The 22,551-nt window shown below is 41.1% G+C and overlaps 1 protein-coding gene across 1 annotated transcript in view; it reads right to left on the reverse strand.

Annotated features, from left to right (window-relative positions):
* Positions 1-22,551, reverse strand: part of LOC126195031 (DNA mismatch repair protein Msh6) — a 321,830-nt gene that overhangs the window by 280,808 nt on the left and 18,471 nt on the right. The window contains exon 2 of the mRNA XM_049933475.1: positions 14,950-14,994. Coding sequence (XP_049789432.1) covers positions 14,950-14,994 — 45 coding nt within the window. The remainder of the gene's footprint in view (positions 1-14,949; positions 14,995-22,551) is intronic.

The following is a 22,551-nucleotide window of genomic DNA, read 5'->3' on the forward strand; positions in this document are numbered from 1 at the left end:
GCCAGTGTAGTACTGATGAGGGAGTCATTTCTTGGATGATTAATGACTTTCAGTATACCAATCAAAGCCTTTAAATGTGTCTTCAACAGATGTTTAAAAGTATGAACACATTCTGTATTACAAGAGACGCTCTGTTGCAAGTTATGAGAACAACTCGTTGCTAGAACCAGCTGTCATCACTGTTTTTATTTCTTATGTTTGTTTTAATGAAACACTAGGGGTCTATGCAATCAACACCTGCTTCCCTCTGTAGCCCTGCTGAAACTGAGGTGCAACATGTGCCCATTACTGGCTCTTTTGCATCAGCATCAGTCCATCCCAGCAGCACATAGCACTCCTTTGCAGTTTTTTAATTGCCATCTGTACATACTCTCCGTCTGGGCTGTAAAAAAGCAGATTTGCATTCCCGTATTACACTATCACACACGCAAGAGTTTGTTTCAAGAGTACTGGCGATGGTGACTGGCATCAATATCTCTACAATTTAGCAACTGCTACAGACGTAGTGCACTTTCTCAGAGACAGAATTCATTCTTGTCATTTCGCAGGGCTGCAATTTTCACAAACTTTAATTTTATAATTATACTAGAGGACCTGGTAGGAAGACATTATCCTGCCACAGACATCGCAAGCAAAATATATGTCTTCAACTAAAATCTTTTATTCAATATAATCGAAATGCTTCAAATACATTAATGTAGTTAGATACTGAACAACAAAATTAAGAAAGGTTGATCTCTTAAATCTAACTAGTGAATGTTTTAGATCTATGAAATCTAACCTAAGTAATAATAAATGTTGGAAATTAATTTATCTCCTCGGATATGCCAGATTCAATCCACATACGGCCAACATTTGGTCTTGCGCCTTATTTATGGTCAGTGCAAAGGTCAAACGAATAGTAAATTTTATGTCCTTGAACTAAACGGCTGCATTTGAATGCTGATTCAAAATTTTGACTGTCGTTGCTCTGAACAATGTCGGCTCTGCAAAAAGATGTCATTCGGAAGCACGAATTGAATTTGCGAATTTTGCACAAAAACAATTTTGAAGCCGGGGTAACACCATCCATAAGCTCTCTACGGTTTCAGTGGTGAATTCAGCGCTGGTAGTTCGACTTTGCCTGACACACAACAGACAGCGGGTGCCTCTGATTTTAATCTTAAGGCATGACAATATGGGAATTCTTTGTCCATTTCAAATTGTCTCAAGTGTCTGCTTTGTGTGCTGCATGTTGGTCTGTGTTCCTTGCAGCCTGACTACTCTGCGTATTTCAACCAAGATCTGTTCATGCTCATCATAGATTATTCCTGTACATAAACAAAAGCTTCATAAACATAAGCTTTCGAAATGTGGTGCTACAGAAGAATGTTGAAGATTAGGTGGGTAGATCACATAACTAATGAGGAGGTATTGAATAGGATTGGGGAGAAGAGAAGTTTGTGGCACAACTTGACTAGAAGAAGGGATCGGTTGGTAGGACATGTCCTGAGGCATCAAGGGATCACAAATTTAGCATTGGATGGCAGCGTGGAGGGTAAAAATCATAGAGGGAGACCACAAGAGATGAATACACTAGGCAGATTCAGAAGGATGTAGGTTGCAGTAGGTACTGGGAGATGAAGGAGCTTGCGCAGGATAGATTAGCATGGAGAGCTGCATCAAACCAGTCTCAGGACTGAAGACCACAACAACAACAACAACAACAAACAAACAAAATATGAATGAGAAATGCATAAAACATAAATATTAAGAATGAATATTTATTTTATTTTAATTTATAGAATATACCTCCACATTGTGCTCAATCCACAAACTGTTTAACTCTTCACAAACATTGCACCATCAACAACATCGCACAAATGAACACTCAATAAAATAAAATTACAATGAAATCCAGACCATTAGCTGCTTACAGGCACTGATAAATATCAATGGGGACAGATACCGTCTTCATATAAATAAAGCTTACCAGACAATGATCTTCTTCAGTGCAGATGCACTCTCATTGCTCAAACTCTTACAGGACTCGGTAGATTGACTGCTGTGAGTAATGAGTATAGTGGGCAGGCGCACTACAAATGTAGTGTGTTAACAGGAAGTTGGAAGTGTGCATACCCCAGTGGGGAGTGTGTCAGAGATAAGTCCCTGCAGTCGCGCTATCCTCTGTGTCCTCGATGGCTCAGTCGGATGGAGTGCCTGCCATGTAAGCAGAAAATCCCAGGTTCGAGTCCCGGTTGGGGCACACATTTTCAGCTGCCCCCGTTGATATTTATCAATGCCTGTAAGCAACTAATGGTCTGGATTTCATTCTTAGAGAGCTGCAAGATCACCAATGGTCTCTGTTCTTTCAAACATGACTGAAAGAACAGATATCATCTTCATATCATACTCAATATAATATTTTATTCAGGGGGTTACATGGAATGCTGCCAAATGAATGTGTGTATAAATCACAATTCGAACAAAGCACCTTTCACATTTTCGTAAAATATTTCAGTCACGCTTTCTTTGTTATATCATTGTCAAATTAATCAGTAAATAATTCACTTAGTGTGCACACAATTACAATACACACATTACAACAGAATCCGAAAATCCAAAATCAAAATGTCAAAGCAATGCCTAGTTACAACCCATGTACTGATGCGTAAGTCTATAGGAAGCTAAAATGTTCAGATTATATGGTTTTTAAAGTGCAAACTCCACAATACATATACCAAAAAAAAAATTGTTGGAAAATTTACGAAAATTCTGGACCTACCAGGTTCAACTGCAGCCAAGAATCATCAACATGACCCCAGCAATCCTTTTAGGAAAAGAAAAATCACCACCAATCACTTTAGGAGAAGAAAAATGATGAACACACACACACACACACACACACACACACACACACACACACAGAGAGAGAGAGAGAGAGAGAGAGAGAGAGAGAGAGAGAAATTTTATATATAAATATTTCCTCATTACCTGTTTAAAATGTTACAAACAAGAACCAGAGATACAGTGAAAACTGAAGCATTCCATCCAAATTTTCAGAAATCTGTGATACTGCTGCCTGAGAACTCATGAGCACTTTATGGACCAAGTTTATCAGTCCACTGCAGCGTGTACTGTTACGAAACTTCCAGACTAGAGTACGATTGTGTACCAATATCTGGGTCCCTCTCACATCTTCAGTGTGCCAGTACCCACCTCCTACTTACAACACTCTTCAGGAACTCTCCCGTATACACTTGGGTCGTGTGTGTGTGTGTGTGTGTGTGTGTGTGTGTACACTCTATCTCAGACACCTTAAGACAACAGAGAAAGTGTGAAAGGTATTATACCTGAGATTAAAACATAAGTAAAATGACAGAGGAGCTAAAATAACGGCACAAGGATATGTGATGGGCTGACCACTTACAAGAAACTTGGGCGAGCCTGTCACTCTGTTAACATGTTAAAAACGTCTCCCTAAAATTGTAGGAAAAAGGTTGGATATACCACAAAACCTGAAATCTTACTACATTCGTTCAAACGTCACTTAAAACACAGGGCAAATCTGCCGCTGACCCCCTGGTCTGAAAATACAATGCAGTCCAATAACATGTGACGCACAGTGATCGATAGACCACAAGCACCACATACTGGAGGGTCTTCTCACCAGAGCAAGAAGCCCCGAGTCATAGGGCTGTGGCCTATACAGAGACGAGGAGAGCCTCATCCCACCTGTGCGGCTGAAAAGAGGAACACCACGGTTGCATTGTGGACTTTATTAGGCTCAGCTTACAATAGGTCACTTCGAGCCACTCTTCTTCCAATTGACACACGGCTCTGTGCCTCAACAGTGAGGCAATAGCACGGAGAGGGTCACGAACTCCTTAGCTGCTACACCCGCCCTTTTATTCCGTGCAATTCCCGTATGCCCCGGGACTCAGCAGAAACAGTCCTCCTTCACCAGCCTCTGTAATCGAAGATGGGAGTCACGAATATTCTGGACTACTTTAGCTGCTAGTACAAGCTTTGTAGAGAATGAAGGGCACTCAGGGAATCAGAATAGACTAAGAATTCAGCATTTATAACTCATTTCATCTGCTACAGTACCCACAAGATTGCACACAATTCCGCATCTAATACAGTAAACTCTTAAAGCAGATGGATCTTGACACGATTAGGGAAAACAACAGAGTAACCAGTGGAATCCCCCTGTTTAGAGAAATCTGTAAACACAGTTATGTACCTGTGGTGCTCACTTAAAATCTCAGGAAAAAAATGCGTTAAAAGTATAAGCAGGGGTGCAATCTCTTGTGCACTGCACTAAAACTAAAATCACGCTGATCCTCTGCAGTAACCAGGCTGGCAGACAGTTGAAGCCTGCACATGTCCCACACTGAGCCTCCAGCACACACTTCGCACAGCTCCTGAATGGCCCCCGTTGCCCATCGACGAGTGATGGAGAGGTGTTCCGTAGCTAGATAAGCAACAATATGGTATCCTGGCAAACTGGATGTAGCGAGGAACTTACAAACCTCACACACTACGAGAAGGTGCTGCTAAACGGTAAGTGACAGCTCACCGGCCTCGGCACAAACACTGGGTATGTGGCTGATCTTTTAAGTGCTCGTGACCAGCCCGATTTCTTCGTGGTGTAGTGTCACTTGTCTTCACTTAAGAAGCCCTTACTGACCCATACATTGTGCACCCACAGTCCAGAAGTTATCGTACGATGACCCTATAAAACTGGAGCAGACGTGACCTGTTCGCACACCGGGACCTGTGACTGGGCCTTGGCTTCAGGACATTGAGATGGGGTAACCACAACAGTTTGGGAGTAAAATAATGAGGCCCAGAAACCTCATAGTCTAAAACGGAGAATGGTATCCCAGATACACAATACGGATGAATTAAAAATATGATGAGGACAATTTCAATGAAAACACACACACACACACACACACACACACACACACACATATTCTCTGCAGAAAATGTAAAACAAGTCTTTGCAGGTTACTCCTCCAACCTTTTCACTGTAATTGCAAATGATGAGTCATTGTTGTAACACTAGAGGAGGAACAGAAAACTGCAAAATCATCCACAAATGAGGAGCCTTTTACAGGACTCCTTAGCTTAGACGTGATACTGTTTATGGCTATGGCAATAAAGGGAACACTTAAAGAACTGCCCAGAGGAACCCCTTTCTCCTGCTCAAAACAATCTGACAGTATGTTATCAAATAAAAAAGTGCTGAGATAGGAAAGACTGGATGAAGAAGGGGAAGTGACCACAAAAGCCCCACTGCTGTAGCTGCCTATGAATACTGTTTCTCCAGGGAGTGTCATATTCTTACTGATGTCAAAGAACGTACCGAAGCACTGAAATGTCGTGTGGACAGGGCCTCCTGTCAGGTAGACCGTTCGCCTGATGGAAGTCTATTGAGTTGACGCCACTTCAGCTACTTGCATGTCAATGAGAATGACATGATGATGATGATGATGATGATGATGATTAGGATAACACAACACCCAGTCCCTGAGAGGTGAAAATCTCCAACCCAGCTGGGAATCTATGTTTATGTGGGAAAGCCTGCTGGATAGCTGCATCTAGCAGGATCAGGTTGTTGATATGGATCAAAATCTTCTGAATCTACACTAAGAGCAGCTAAGGAGTTGTCTGGTCTCTAAAATCCAGACTATATGACCCACCACTTGTTCCAGGGTAACTACTAGATAGAGCATGTCTGGTCCTTACCTGTTTTGAGGAGAGGTATCAAAATTGCCTCTCTCCCAATTTGGGAAAATGGCCCTCTCTGCCACATCAAAACATTCAAGGATGATTTCCTCTGACACTGCTAGCAAACACTGGTGCATTCCTTACCAGATTTGATCATAACTAGGTACAGTATCATGAGCCTCAGACAGTGCATAATCCAGCTCCCAAATTGCGAAAGGGCAGCTGTAAGACTCAGACTTTGATCTGAAATCCAACTTGTCCCTCTCTATGGTCTCGCAGCAGGGGCAGAATACCAGATCCTGGCTGACATTGGCAGTAGTCTTTGCAAAATGCTCTGCCATCATGTGGGCAATGTCTCAGGTTGTTTTTTTTTTTTTTTTTTTTTTTTGGGAGACACCATTGTTTCAGCACAGCTGCCAATAGTAAATAACTGTGTTTACCAGAAGTCCTCATGAAGGCTTCCCACACTTTTGTGGAACAAGTGGAACAGTTGATATAATCCAGGAACAGTTTCCACGACCTGTTGTTGCTCTCCTTGATGACGAGTCGAGCCTGGCCCTTGCCAGTCGGGGTGGATCACTCGTGTGACGTAGTCCACCCACTTCAGGACACTGCAGTGGCATTCAAACACAGCCAGTTGGCTGAACAGTGTCCAGCTAGCTCTGCTAATCATCCAACGTGGCTGTGGTCTTTCGGGGAGAGCTCCATCCAGTAGGTGAATGAGGAGTGAAAAGTGGTCACTGGAATAAAGGTCATCAATGACTTCCTGCTGAAGGAAGTCGCTCAAGGTCTGGAGAGCAGAAAGAGAGGTTGATGATTGAAAACGACCCTGTAGCAGCACAGAAGTGAGTGATGCACAGCTTGTGAGACATCATGAGGCTTTCCAAAGCTGACCCCGAGGGCAAGGAGATATGGAGCTCCACAATACATAATGGGCATTGGAAGTCTCCAAGTTGGGGAAATGGTCAGGAGAGTTGTTCTATAAGATCTGTTAGAGCCTCAGAGTCTATCACATTTTGTGGAGGTAAATACAGTGAACAGTGATCCTCTAACACACATGAACTTCAACTGCAACTGTTTGCAGCTCAGTAGCCACGGGGACATCAGAGGGATAATGTGCGTTATCAACAACCAGCGACCCCTCCCTTGGCCCTTTCGCCAGTCAGGTCATCCTTGCGATGGAGGGCACAGCCCCACAATACAGGAGCATCAGGTGCTTTAAAATGCATTTCCTGCAAACTACGAAGGTGGGGGCATTCCTGTGCTAGGGGTATCAGTTGCTTCACACGTGTTCTGAACACATCAATGTTCCACTGTAGTATGGGAACCATTTATCACAATGATTGGACTTTCACCCTATCTTTCCACCACAGAGGAGAGCCTGCATTTGGAGGAGGTTCAGTCTTGGGGCGAGATGGTTGCCCCAGGTTGACATCAAGGCCCATCGGCTCTACAGAAGAATCATAAGAGACACCAGATACGATGGTGTTGACATCGTCTGACTCTTTACCGCCCATCTCAGTCACCGGCTGATGCTTTGCTTTTAATTTTTTGGCCTGGGGAGGGTTCAAAGCCACAACTTTAGCAATGGTAGCAGCAGTGTTGGATGGTGGACCAGACAGCCTTTGGAGGGACAGGGAGCTCCACAATGTTGGCAATGATAGCCATCTCTCTTTTAGCAGGATTTATGGTCTTTGAGATAACTGCAGCAGAAAAAATGTATTGACAAATGCAGGTAATATGGCTGATACTGGCAACCTCCATTTGTTTAGCAGCCCCGATTTTCTGAACTGGCTCTCCCAGAGCTGAAGCAAATGAGGAAGCAAGCACGGGGGCAGCATGGCTTTATACACCTTTTTGTTCTTGCCAAACGGATGTGCTTAATAGTTTTAATCTCTTGTATCTTCTGTCCCTCAAGATATACAATGCAGTCCCTACTTCAAATAGGGTGAACCCCAGAGCAATCTACACACTTTGAGGGAGATTATCAGCCAATTCCTTTGTGGGTGGCCTTACTACATATGACATAGATAGCTTCTCCTTCACATCCTTCAGTGGTGTACCCAAAGCACTGGCATTTAAAACAGCACACTGGGTTGGGGAGATAGCATCACAATCTTAAGCAAAAAGAAACCTGCCTTGACATACTTTGGAAGTTTTGTGCTATTAAACGTGAGGATAAAGGAGTCTGAATTTATCAGATCCCCATCCACCCTCTGTAGGTATTTTACACGTTGACAATCCCTTCTTGAGCCCACTAATCTTTCACTTCTTTTGTAATGCCCATCAGATCCCTGAACATCAAAACACATTTGATGTAGTTGATGCAGCTCTCCATGCTACTCTATCCTGTGCAAGCTTTTTCATCTCCCAGTACTTACTGCAACCTACATCCTTCTGAATCTGCTTAATGTATTCATCTCTTGGTCTCCCTATACGATTTTTACCCTCCACACTGTCCTCCAATGCTAAATTTGTGATCTCATACATCTTGCTCACCAGATGGTAGAGTTTTGTCAGGACTGGCTCTCCCAAGGCCGTCAGTAGTTCTAATGGAATGTTGTCTACTCCCGGCGCCTTGTTTCGACTTAGGTCTTTCAGTGCTCTGTCAAACTCTTCACACAGTATCTTATCTCCCATTTCATCTTGATCTACATCCTCTTCCATTTCCATTATATTGTCGTCAAGTACATCACCCTTGTATAGACCCTCTATATACTCCTTCCACCTTTCTGCTTTCCCTTCTTTGCTTAGAACTGGGTTTCCATCTGAGCTCTTGATACTCATACAAGTGGTTCTCTTTTCTCCAAAGGTCTCTTTAATTTTCCTGTAGGCAGTATCTATCTTACCCCTAGTGAGATAAGCCTCTACATCCTTACATTTGTCCTCTAGCCATTCCTGCTTAGCAGTTTTGCATTTCCTGTCAATCTCATTTTTGAGACGTTTGTATTCCTTTTTGCCTGCTTCATTTACTGCATTTTTATATTTTCTCCTTTCATTAATTAAATTAAATATTTCTTCTGTTACCCAAGGATTTCTACCAGCCCTTGTCTTTTTACCTACTTGATCGTCTGCTGCCTTCACTACTTCATCCCTCAGAGCTACCCATTCTTCTTCTACTGTATTACCTTTCTGCAGTTTCTTCAGTTTTAATCTACCCCATATGCCATATGCATAGGGATGCCTTATACAACTGAGGTTGCGGTGTTTATCATGCTCCCTGGTGCTGGTGCTTCACACTACTTGACACCAGGTGTAACGCTGCCTTCTGTTTAGCTCGCTGAATACACAATATGTTAACACTGGTTCTATGGTCGCCTATAATATAATTGTGAGCTGGACCTGCTACTCAGTTCCAACTTGACTTCTTGCTGTGCTCGGTAACTTCTTTTGTGGCCCCTGCTCCAGGAATAAAGCAAAGCCTTATAACTGAAAATAAAAACCACTTTCACGTGTGAATCTGAGGACTGCTTCAACGACCCCTGAACTGTCTGCTAATATTAAAGACAAGGAATTTGGAAGGCTGCACTTGGTAAGAAGTGCCAAAAGAAGGGGACATTCCAGCAATATATGGGATACTGTCAGTTTGGCTCCACAGCCACACTGTCGGGGTGGCTCTTTATGCAAGAGAAAACAATGGGTGACCTTGTATGACCGATGCATTAATGGCATAAGACTGTGGACTCCTTCCAAGATGAGTGGAAGGAAGAATGCCAGACTGCAGTAGTCTCCTTGACAGTGTAGGGTATATTACTGAGAGCAGTAGCACACCAGATGTCATTCCACTTCTGGGCAGAGAGAGAGAGAGATTTGATGTGCATTCACGTATCTGCACCTGGAATAATGACAGGGGATGGGGGGTTAGTATCTGCCTCTCTAGCCAAACAGTCAGCCAGTTCATTCCCTGGGATGCCCACAAGACTTGGGACCCAAAGGAATACAACGAAGCAAGTGGCACACCCAAGGGCAGAGAGCAGGTCATCAGTATCAGAGATCAAAGGGTGACTAGAGTAGCATCGATCCATAGCAGCTCTGCTGTGAACACACTACATGATCCAGTCAGTAAATGACGTTTCACAGCAATAGGAGATTTAAAAGTGTATCCCCCATATCTATCATATCCCACTTGACATTTTAGAACCATCAGTGTAGAAGATGGACCCTGCACCTCTTCATGGACGGATCACATAAGATGCCGGAATATCAAAGGGGCAACAGAGACCTTAGGACCCTGGAATAGATCAATTCTAATTTGTGGTCGAGGCACCATCCAAGGGGGAGGGGCGGAGGAAATACACAGGCCACTTTCAAGTGAGTGGAGTTGGAGATTCCAACACAGGGAAGTGAGACACATTTCAACCAGAAATCCCGTCCAAGGGCAGGTATCAGGAGGGTATGCAGGATGGTCACAGAACTGTCAAATGGTGACTGTGTAAGAAACTAGAAGATGGCTTCGTCGTATTTGTAGGGGGGAATCCCTGTTCTGCGAGTAGTCTGTTGACGGGACTAGTGCAAAAGGCACTGCTAGCCAGACGCACCCCATAATGATGAACAGGATTGAGTAGTTTCCGAGTGGAAGGAGCCACCAAGCCATAAACATCACAACCATAGTGTAGTCTGGACAAACCAGAACACGGTACAGATAGAGAAGAGTAGCATGGTCTGCACCCCAAGATGTGTGGGCCATGAGGTGGAGAGCATTAACATTCCGCATGCAGGTAAAGGCCCAAGAAACGGGACTGTGCTACAACATCTAGGTGCTGGTCACCTAAAAAAGTTCTGGATGAGGGTGTACTATGGATCAACGGCAAAGATGCATAACAAACGTTTTGGAGGGAGGTAGCTGGAAACAATGGGAGAGGGCCCATACAGAGCATAGGATGGTGCCTTAGAGCTGGCATTCGGCAGATGCTACTGAGTGGGAGCTGCACCAAATGCAAAAATCACTGACATATAATCCCGGGTAACCAGAGTCCCACAGAGGTTTATTGATGGTGATGAGGAACCCTGTGGGATACTGTTCTCCTGGATCACAGGGGAGCTGAGTGAAGTGCCAACTCTAACCTGGAAGAGTTGGTGGGATAAAAAATCACAGATAAAGGAGCTGTGAAAGCCCCAATCGTGGAGGGTTAAAATGTGACAGCGTCAAGCCATGTTGTATGCATTATGTAGGTCAAGGAAAACTGCAATGAGGTGCCAGAGCTTAGTACAGGCCGCTCTGAGTGCTGTTTCCAACCTGAGTAAATGGTCAGATGGAGATCATTCTTCCCAGAAGCCACACTGATACGGAGAAAAAGACCCCAAGATTTGAGTTCCCAATATAAACTGATGCTAACCATTCTATCGAGCAGTTTACAGAGTTCATCGGTCATGTTAATCGGGCTGTACCTGCCGAGAGACGTTGGGTTCTTCCCAGGCTGTCTCGCCATTGCGAGGGAAAGTCACCCGTGAGCCAAATGTGGTTGAAGACCCTGGGTAGACATTTGCCCCTGGGTGACACCCAAGTGTTGGATCATCTAGTTGTGGACGGCATTAGAGCCTGGGGCTGTGTCATGTGAAGAGTTAAAAGTCTGCAAGAATTCCCATTCATTGGAGGGTTCATTATAGGATTCAGTTTGGTGGAAGTTGAAACTGTCGGGGGGTTTCTTGAACTCATCTTTTCTGCGAGAGAAAGGTAGCAGGATAGGAAGAGAATGCCGATACTGTCGAAAAGTGTGTCGCAAGGTGTTCTGCGAGGACCTGTGGATCAGTACACAAGGTATCCTGTACAATAAGATTCTGGACAGTTTATTGTCACTGGTGGCCAAGAAAGCTATGGAGCTCGGTCAAGCCTGTGATGATGAGGCACACATTCCCAGGGAAGAAACATAGTGCTCCCACCTTTCCTTTTTATTCTGCTTAATAAGGTAGCGTGCTTTGGCACGGAGACACTTAAAAGCGATTAGTCTGTGAAGGGTGTCGTCTAAATCATTGCAGAGCCTGTCGGCGGTCCAGGACAGCAACTGCTACATCCGTGGTCCACCTTACTGGCCGATGAGGAGGACCTGTGGATAGTGTGATAGCAGTGCCAGCAGCATGAAGAATAGTGGTAGAGACGTCTTGCACGATCACATCAATGCAACTTGAAAGGTGTCAAAGTGCACAGCAGACATATATAAAGGCCAACTGGCTCTGTGGAAAGCCTAATGTGGGGGACTGTCTGCCTGGTGGTGGCAGGTGAACGATAGCATCATCAGGAAATGGTCACTGTCACAAAGATCATCATGGGTAACCAGGGAAGACACAAAAGCAGGGGAGGAGATCATGAGATTGATAGCAGAAAAGGTGGCACTGAGTGGGTAGGGGAATCATCACTGAGCAGACACAAATCGAAGTCTGTCATAAGTTGGTCAGTTAGAACACCCCCACCTGTGGAAGTGGTACTCCCCCACAGATGGGTGGTGTGCACTGAAGTTCCCCAGCAAGTGGTACAGGGATGAGAGTTGCTGTATTAAGGTAGGCAGGTCAACATAAAGAACTGACCTACCTGGAGGGAGGTAGATATTGCAATGGGTGATTGCTGGAACCTTTCACACTTGTACCGCTATTGAATACACAGTGGTATGAATGGAGGTTCAGTCAATAATGACATCGGTGCAAACCAAAGTGTGGACCACTCCATATGATATCCCGGGATGTCACAGTTCCGACAGAATGCCCGACAACTACGAAACATTTGGGAATGGTCACCACGAAAGTGCGATTCTTGAAGAGGAAGACAGAATGCAGAATATGAGGAAACAAGTTGTATTTCTGGTAGATGACAGTAATATCTGTTTCAATTCCACAGGGTTATCGTGTAGTGAGAGTCCAGGTTAGACATAAAGAAGCCGAGGGGAGGCCATGTCACCAGGTCAGTCATCACCAATGAGGATTGGGTGACATCCATAAATATCAGACTCGGATGGCGAAGGGGGAGATGACACCTCCAGGGGGTCAAGGTAGGGAGGCATCGAAGAAGGGGGCATTTCTTTGGCTGGGGAGGGTGAGCGACAGCACCTAGAGGGGAGGGGGAGGAGGGTGGGGTAAGGAAGAGGTATAAGAGGGAAAGGATGCAACAGAGGCAAAAGTAGAAGAAATCGACACTGGGTGGTAATATTTCTGGCAAGCCTCAGCATAAAACAGACAATCCAGGGACTTGTGCTGTTTGATCTTTTTTTTCCTTGTAAACTGGGCAATCTGGCAAGAGCGGAGAGTGGCGATCGTGACAGTTGATGCACACAGGTCGCAGAACACAGGGTTTTCCCTCAGAGAGTGTGTGGCTACAGTCACCACACAGAGGGTCTGCCATACAAAGGGAAGACATATGCCTGAAACACAAGCACTGAAAGCATCTCAGGGGTGGCAGGACGTACGAGTTCACATCACATCAGTAACACACAATGTTGACTTCCCCTGGGATGGTATTCCCCTCGAAAGCCAGAATAAAGGTGTCACTCTACAATTATTACATAAAACACCAAAAGGATCAGAAATGAATATTTTGGAAGATCACAAAAAAATATCAGAAGGAAATTCTCAATGAACACACCAATTTCAAACACAAAAATTATTTAGACAATTTCACTGACTTAATCGACAAAAGTCGACAGCGAAAGAGTGGATACACATGCCAGAGATGCCTAAAGACATATTTACCTCTGACAAATGTCTGTTCTTATGTAAATATAAAGCACCGTGGTGTCAGTTGTCCTAAAGTACACTAAATATTTCACGATTTTACACTAAAATATCACACTCTGCTGTATGAAACCTAACAGCATAAAATCAACATGACACTGCAATTTCTTGAATTTCACATGAAATGTAACGAGAACAGCCACACCAGACATTATTTAAATGTCAGAACAACACTGATATAAATTGAGAACCAAAGATAGGACACACATACTTGAGATACCTAAAGATATAATCACCTCGGACCATAGTTGCTTACGATGTAAATATAAAACATCTATGGTGTTGACTGTTAAAAACATTTCAGGGAATATCTACAATGCCATATCAAAATATGTCACACAGTTTAAAACAGCACCAAGTCTTCACTTATAAAAAGTTAAGTCTAATATTCATATGGAACTATAGCACATTGTAATTCTCAAACTCTGTATATGCAGGTAATTGAAAATGGAAATCTTCCGAAACAACTGTCTTAATTATCGATAAATGTTTTAAGCAGTGACACTGGAACATTACTGACAATATAACAATAACTTTTAATCAACCAGTCTCTTTTTGTGTCTTCACTAGTATTGTCATTCTTAGAGAAGTCTGCTTGCTTATTCTATGGCAGCCCCTCCAAAGCATCTGCAACTGGTGGCACCATAAAATAGTGCACTCTACCACTGCTCAGGCTCCACACCTACACGCCGCATTCACTTCACACTGTACAAAGAGAGACCTCTCATCGGCGTAATATTTTTACATCTATCTAAGCTACATATAGTCTTTTGTATTTCATTCACATGGCTATCCACCATACTTTGAAAAGCTTAACAATGTGCCATGGCCTTTCCCACAGAAATGTTATGACACACCACAAGTTGCAACAGGTCCCCCTACCAACGACTGTCCCACCTCAACACCCAAACATTTCATTGGCGTTACTGCAGCACACCTTGAGACTGACAGGTTTTTATACAGATTTTTTACCATCCTCACGATCCTGGCAATCAATCGAAGCTCCCTCCCCCAATTCGCTGTAGCACACAAAGTTCCATCACTGCACCATACAGTGGTCATTTAAGCATGCTTACAGCTAAGGTGACAGAGGACTGGTGGCACTTACCAGTCCCCAGCTCAGGTACCCCAGGGTCGTCTAACAAGTACCGAGAAAACAAATGCTGAGACCTCGGGACTACTTTTTTTTTTGTGTCAAAACTGACTACCCTTGTCGCATGGGTATGTGTGCACTAAAATGGCATTAACACAAAGAAAAAAGATAACTTTCTTAACTACTTGAGACTCCAACATCAAGACATCACGTGCTAGCTTAAATCTAATACAGACACCTATCACTAATACTACTATTATTCTCCACATAGCTGGTGACATAATTAATGGTTGACTTTTTCAAGATTAAACAATAGAATGGATCTCAATTTAATGTCCTCCTATTATCTGACAAAACACGATACTAATATCAAAAGCATTTTAAACAATTTTCGCTTGGCATGTTGCCATCAGACATACCATTCTTCAGACATTCTTTCTTCTCAGATGGTGAGCACGCAGAGTCTGGAAAAGTAATAAAGAATTTTCTATAGACATCAATAATCATAAATGGGACAGGAAGATCTTATAACTCAACTGGATTTTTTTCTCTAATTATTTTAGATCACAAACCACACACATCAACACTCAGTAATGCATCATACCTCCAACAAAAGCTATTAGCAAGTTCACCAATATTTAAGAGTAAATTATGATAATTTCAGTCTTTCAAATTCTGTAAATTCAAATCTGATGTAGCTCTTCTTCAGTCATTTTCCTTTCCTAGCTTATTAACTATAGATATTTAAACATATATATTTTAAAAGCAAGGGCCTCATTTAGAAAAATCAGTTTTCAGGTGCCGCAGAAATCTGGGAAACACGTTGACACACATAGAGGTTGCTCAATCAGTATATTTGCCAAAGTCCTTTCAAAAAATAAGCTGCAATAACATAATTGATTCTTTTTTTTATGTGCATATTACAAATCGAAAGTACTGATCCCTTTCGAATACAATACTACTTGACAAATTTATTGTGACAGTTACGGCTCCTAATTCTTCTGAACTGAGCAGTATTGTTTGGCCTAAAGTGACCGTATAAAAATTTTGGAATTTTTGAATTTTAATATATTGAGGATTGGAGGAGCTACTGGCAATGGCCTAGAGAAAATTCTATTCAAGAAACTAATCACTTAGCTTCCACAGCAGCAAACAATTCATATTACGTAGAGAAATATTGTTAAATATTTTACACAGGACACTAATTGGCCCCCTCATAGTTTATAGTTTTGCACCACATGTAAATAACTTCAAAATTAGGACTTATCACTAGACATGGCACCTGTTTAGTACACTGCTTTCCCAGCAGGGTCACGGTAATCTGGATCTCACAGGGTCAGGTATTTTATTATTCTTTGTTTACTGCTTCTACATTTACAATATACAAAGCGTACAAGAAATGAAAGTTGCTCACTGCTCCCAAATGGCCACGAAACAAACTTAAAAAATATTCATCTAGGAAGCTGAAGCTTGTGTAAATGCAACACAATGATTCTTGACTTTACTACACTATGAAAAAATATACTGTGGAAAATCTCAAAAACATCCTCTTTGTTTGTGCTAAATAAATGTTTCCATTAGTGTGTTTACAGCATAATTTACATTTCAAGATGAGTTCTCATGAACCAAAATGAAGAAAGCTATATTAAGGGGAGTTTGAACGCCATGTCCAGACAATGTTAAAATTAGTGACTTTAATTCCCTGTATTCCAGGAACCACTGTAGCCATTGACATGAAACTTTTACAGGACATTAAACTGTATGTTCTGAGTCTAATGAACTTAAATAATTTCATTTCAGCCACTTTCGGAAATACAATTTCTTAATTACACAGTTAAAATTTTGTGTACTTTTTTTAGACGTTATCCTAAATAATTTTAATTATACGTAAAATTATGTTCTTTTTTTAGTTCTGTAGACTAAGGATATGTATTTTATTACTCCCTGAAAATGTGAATACTCTACTCAAAGCGGTTTCTGGGATTTAGGGAAACATGCAATAGAAAATGCAAATTTTCAGGACTGGCTTCTAAAGTTTAAAAGACTGTAACTCACTTAATATATGTTTAATTTTTTAATTTTAGTCACTCAGAAGCACCCTGCACCATACTGTATATCATCCTCTTTATCTTTTTCCAAGTTTCTTCTTCTTCCTTTCTGGACTCCTTAGTGGCCAACTGTGCTGCATACACTGCTTTATCACCGCAACCCTTGTCCAGCCAATCAAGTTCTCTAATGTGGTTTGCTCCAGGATTAATTCCCATATGCTGTACCACTTTCACTCCACCAATGTTGCCATTATTAAAAGCAACAACAACAGCACTGACACCCTCCCCCCCCCCCCCCATGACGACCACTTTAATGTCTTCATTCCAACAAAAACATCTTTTGGTTCGCGAGTACAAATAAGATTATTGAACAACTCATTGGGATTTTGAGTCTGACCATGCACACAGTTCTTCGGTAACTCAGGATTTGCCAGGTCTCTGTAAATAGGTTTTATGATATCCATGACTGCTGCTGGAGTTCGATGTTTATGGCTGTATGAACTGCCACACTGCCTGCTTCATTTCCAACAAATCCTCAGTATTATTTCTAATGGCCATCCCATAATACTGCTGTGGTTCATCAACCACTTTGTCTGTCAGCCAGCCTCTTATGGTTTCACCATCAGAAAGTTTCTTGTCTCTCAAACTTTATTTCAACTTCCTCAACTTGGTGCCCATCTTCTTCTGGACATGATCAATTTCATTAGATCCTGAAGTAATGCACGTAAAACTTTTAACATTTTCAACTGGTTTAGTTATATATAAAAAATAAAATACTTCCCATGTAAGTAATATATATATTTTCAGAAAATTGCAAATTTTATAATGAGATAAAAATCCAAAAAAGTAATAAAATATTTTTTACGTTCTAACTCCCCTTAAATAAAATAACTTAGAGATTTTAAAAACAAACTGTGTAATCAATGCTTTCCTTTGAAAATGAAGCAGAGCTATTAAGTTAATTAGTAAGAATCATATTACATATTTTAATCTTTAGCATACACCTGATGAGATAACTATGTAATAAAAGTTACTTCAAATAGAAACAACTGCATAAGAGTGAATTTAATGAGCATAATCTGCATTTTTTAGAAAGATTTTAAACAGCATTTTACTGAAAACAGAATGATTCTAACTGAATTAAAAACCTATACAAATCAATCACTTTAACTATTTTACTTGAAGTAATTTTTATAATACCTTTCATAGATTTCTTTTTAAATGCGGTGACAGTGGTGATGGTACCTAACGCAAGGTCAATGTACACTGTTCCAGTACACATTGTAGCATCAGTCTTCCATAGAATACAATCAGTTAGCACATCCAAGATTTCTACGTTTGGATCAGGATGGAAAAAAAAAAAAGACAGCACGTCCCTTTGAGTGAAGAATGCCTTTGAATTAAGTAGATAGATGTCTTTTCAAGAACATAAGCAAACAGCAAGAAACTTCTAAAATTGGCCCTACTAGTTGAAGCAACTGTACCAAGTCCATCTTCAGTGACACACAGATCTTCTGAGCAAGTATGCTGTTTAGAACTTGCTTGCATACTTAGTTTACCACTCAGAATATACCTTCACTGCAGCCTGAAATTCACGTGGTTTTTGAATTACTGTGTTGAGCCAATGACCTTACTTTGCCAGTATACCTAAGTTGTATAATTCTAAATGAATACCAGAAATGGTTTCTTGAGCCAAATTCTACAGCTGCTTAGCTACTACGATTTGATTTTCAAATGTCCATTGGGAACTTGCTTTATCAAGTAAGTTTTTAAGCAGTGCCTCAAGTCCACTGCAAACACTTTTACCAAGTGCAGTAGCAAAGCAGTGCAATTCTCCATGAATAATCTAATTAGTCTTTTGGATGCATGTGCTGAGGGCAGAAAAACAGCTTTTACATTACATAGCAATGCCGTTATAAAAGCAGAATATCTTTATGCTACACAGTTTTTCCAGTTGATATTTATATCAGTTTTTGCTGGAAAACATTAAATATCACTATATCACGTTATAAGCAATGAGAAATTAAGACATTATTTAGATGTTCGAGTTCAGTGTTATGCTAGTAATAGATGACACGCACTTTAAATTACATCACTTTCGCTTTTGGCTTTTCACAGCCAAAAGTGGTAAACTACTTCATTTAAAAAAAAATTATTGGGGCTGTAGACCTGGATTACAAGAAGCCAATGGACAGAACAGAAGGAAATAGTGTGGTTCAACTGGTAGCACTGAACATCTTCAGGCACTAATTAGTAATACGAAAATTAGTATGATGATGAAGTACATTGATAAATGGTCCAAACACATCCATACCTTACACAACCAGGAGAATAATGGAAAAAAGCTTACAATGGGTTCGCAACAAACAGCTTAATCCTTAATGTTAAAAAGACTAATGTTATGCAATTATCAGGCATAAAAAATATTCCTGACTACATGAAATGAAATAAGATGATTGAAATTAAAAACTGAAGATGAATTGTAATGAGGCGAGACTAATTAAGCAGTTGCACACAAGACAGAAGACAACCATGAAGGTAAGAAATAGTATGATAGATTGACCTCCAGAGGATGTAGAGGCGATTTAGTGGATAAAATTTTGATAAGGAAACCATGGCTGGAAATGTACCAAGTTAGAAGATCACATCACTCTCAAATCTACCACTTCATGGTACGCACGCAGTGGAGACAACTGAGCTCTGATGCCATAAATGGCACATGACAGGCTGAGATGATTAAAAAAGGTCTAGGTACATGTGTTGAACAGCTCTACCATTACAGACTGTACCATTAAGTGAAAGATTTCAAAGTGGTTCCATCCTGTAACTTCTTTTATATTCAAACAGTTCATTTCTGGACATGAGTCCCTTCAAGACTACGAATTAAACCCCCTCTTCAACTCTAGAAACCTGCAATATGAATTGTGAAACAACCTGTTTGATAATGAATGCAGTACAACTAGAGAAGAATGCAGGAAGATCAGCAACATCTGTTTAGCTGATGAAATGCTATTGCTTTGAAACATAGCACTCTCCCTGCACTGGGTTATTCCATGTCAGTTCAACCAGGGGCTCCAGCTCATAGTCTCAGATTTAACTGAAATTCAGTACACTAATTCTACCATGTGTGGAACACTCGTGTACAAAGTATTAGTTCCCCCTGCCAATTAGTTCCAGAATTATCACTTGTGAAAGAAGGTGGCGCATCTGGCAATCTATCTTCAGACGCAACTTCAGGTCTTAATAACTTTGGAACTATTCCACACAGTCCAGTGAAATTTTTACAACCGAGAAACATCCACTTAGAGAACACACACTATGAATCAAAACACCAACATATTTCTGAGGTGAAATAAAAAAATTCCAAAATGTGATTACATTTTTTAATACGTTAAAAGGTACATATTGTAGGTGCCCTCTATGCCAAATATAATTCACTCAAAAAGGGTATAAATTTTTTTGTGGTAAGCTTCATGTGGCCTAAACACACACAGAACTCATCATGCCCATATCAGTCACAAAAATTGAGTTACATGCACACGAAAATACAAAAATTGGAAAAATTACCGGAAAAACATGGATTTTCGAAGTGTGGTAGCACAAAAGGGACAAGTGGTATTCAAGCCAAATTTCACACACTGCATAAGTAGACCATAATGATATATATCTCAAAATTTCAGCATGTTATTGCACGACATTTGTGTACAATGGAAGTTGACAGATGTATTTGGTGATGTGGCCATTGTTCCACAACACAATTTTGTAAAAACATATCGTAAACTCTTTAGCCTCTTCTTATCCTCTACCACAACTGTTTAATCACTAAGCAACAACATATAGACAGATTAACACAACTACCATTAATGTTTACTGTACTTTAACTGCTAAAAACTAGTCGATTGTGCTTTGAACAGAAGTTCTCCCACACTTTAGCTACTGTACTCTGTACACTGAGTGGCAAATTGTACCGTCTTCCTGACACTGTGGTAGGAACTGGAACCGTCATAAGAATATGTTCAAAAGGAATCCAACACCTGTCTGCCAAATGTGGCCAATGAAATGATCTTGCTGGTGCCATGAAGTTCACAAATACACCACCTTCTGCTTCACAGCACTCTGCAACACATCCTAAGCACCATTTGTCATCATAAACAGCAATAACACAGCAACCTGGTTGTATGTTGCTGCTTTTGCTTCTCAATCCTGAGTCACACACACTGTGAAGACACATGTTGTGCATGAACCTATAGTTATGACCGGACAGTCTGCTCATCTGCACATTGTCAGAGTCCGCTGGAGAGAAGTTATGATGGCTCCTTGTGCCTGCAACAGTTTTAACGTGTTCTACCCTGCTTTTTAGCAACTCTTCAACTGATTTCACCTCGAAACATAGAATGATTGTATGCCAGAGATATTTTTCTGTGCCCAGGTAAATAATTGAAGAGGTGTTAGAATATGACCTTCTGTAGGGTGCTGCAGACTAGCTCGTGATGCCATGCGCTTAATGGTAGCACCAATACCATCACATACATTTTTACCACGACTCATTGCGAAAAAATTCCATTCTGCATGAATCTGAAAATCACAGTAATGCATGCATAAATTTTTGAGATTTTTACAGTTTTTGTACTGACTAGCAGTCCCATCACTGAAGTATTTAGCAAAATGTATGTGAGGCAGCTGGTTTTTCACATATGCCATGACAGTGCGAATGTGGGCATAAACTGCAATGGCACCATGAATTAAACAGTCACTAAAAACGCACAGGTTCATGGCAAACACATCACCTGATTCACCTCTATAGTAAGTCGCAAATGGCTGGAGAGTTGCTTGACCGCTGTCCTAATGATATCCTTGGATGGCATCTTGAACTATAAATGCATAATTTTCAGAAAAGTCTGGTATTACTATAATTTCATCTTGTTTCAAATTGTCCTTACAAAACTGGAGATAAGCCGATTGTGCTGTTGCTGTGTGTGGTCAGTTTGTCCATTTTTTGACAACACATTTCAACAAAATCTTCCACTGTACTTTGCTTTGTTTCAAGACTTGTGCGATCCATATGTGTCCATTGTTTATAAGAAACAAGTTCATCATCATCCATAAGGAGTTCACCATACAGTTTATTATTCATGTGTTCTGCAAGATTTGCCTTACCAGGACACTTTTCACACCTGGTAGGAACTGATGTCACACACTAGCAGCTTCATTGCACCTTTTAATCCAGACCAGAATCATTTATAGCAGCAAACATCAGCTTAGCATTTTGATGGGTCTCACATACACAAACATTGTGTGTGCCCCTTGCACTTACAGGCACAACCCATTTTGGCCGAAGATTGAAAAAAGATGATAAACCTACTTTGGTATTGGGATACTTTTTCTTGAATTCTACATATAGTTCTGATATGTTGCATAGCAACAGTCTTTTTTGCATCTGTATACGTACATGTCCCATTTTCACCGTTACATAGTATTTTTTTCCAGGCATTATTCGGCTGTAGTCATTTTCATAAAACTCCGACACTAGCAACTTTATTTCTGAACTCAATTGCTTACCCTGAGCCTGCTGAAGTTGTGGAAGCACTCCTTGAGTTTCTTTTATTTTTCTAGCTTGCTTTACCATATCTGTAGAAACATTGAATTCCTTTGCAGTGTAGTCAATAGACCAGCTGGAAGATGCAAGGATAAGAATAGCTACTTTTTTCTGGCGTGTGGATATGGCACATTTTTCTTTCAAATCATGCACAATTTTGTCCAAATCAGAGCATTCCTGGCATGATTTCTGTTCCTTTGAAGCAGATAGTCCTTCCTCTTCCACCATTAGTGTGTCAGCTATTTTGTGTTTTACTTCCATTTGAGCTTCTTGTAGTTTTCTTCTACCATAGCTGGACCTGTCCCTTTTCCCAACTTTGTGTGTCTTCATGGGAGACAAACCAAGAGCAGTCACTGAAGTATTTAACTGCTCATCTG

This window comes from Schistocerca nitens, chromosome 7 (assembly GCF_023898315.1).
Source record: "Schistocerca nitens isolate TAMUIC-IGC-003100 chromosome 7, iqSchNite1.1, whole genome shotgun sequence".
Taxonomy (NCBI): Eukaryota; Metazoa; Arthropoda; class Insecta; order Orthoptera; family Acrididae; genus Schistocerca; species Schistocerca nitens.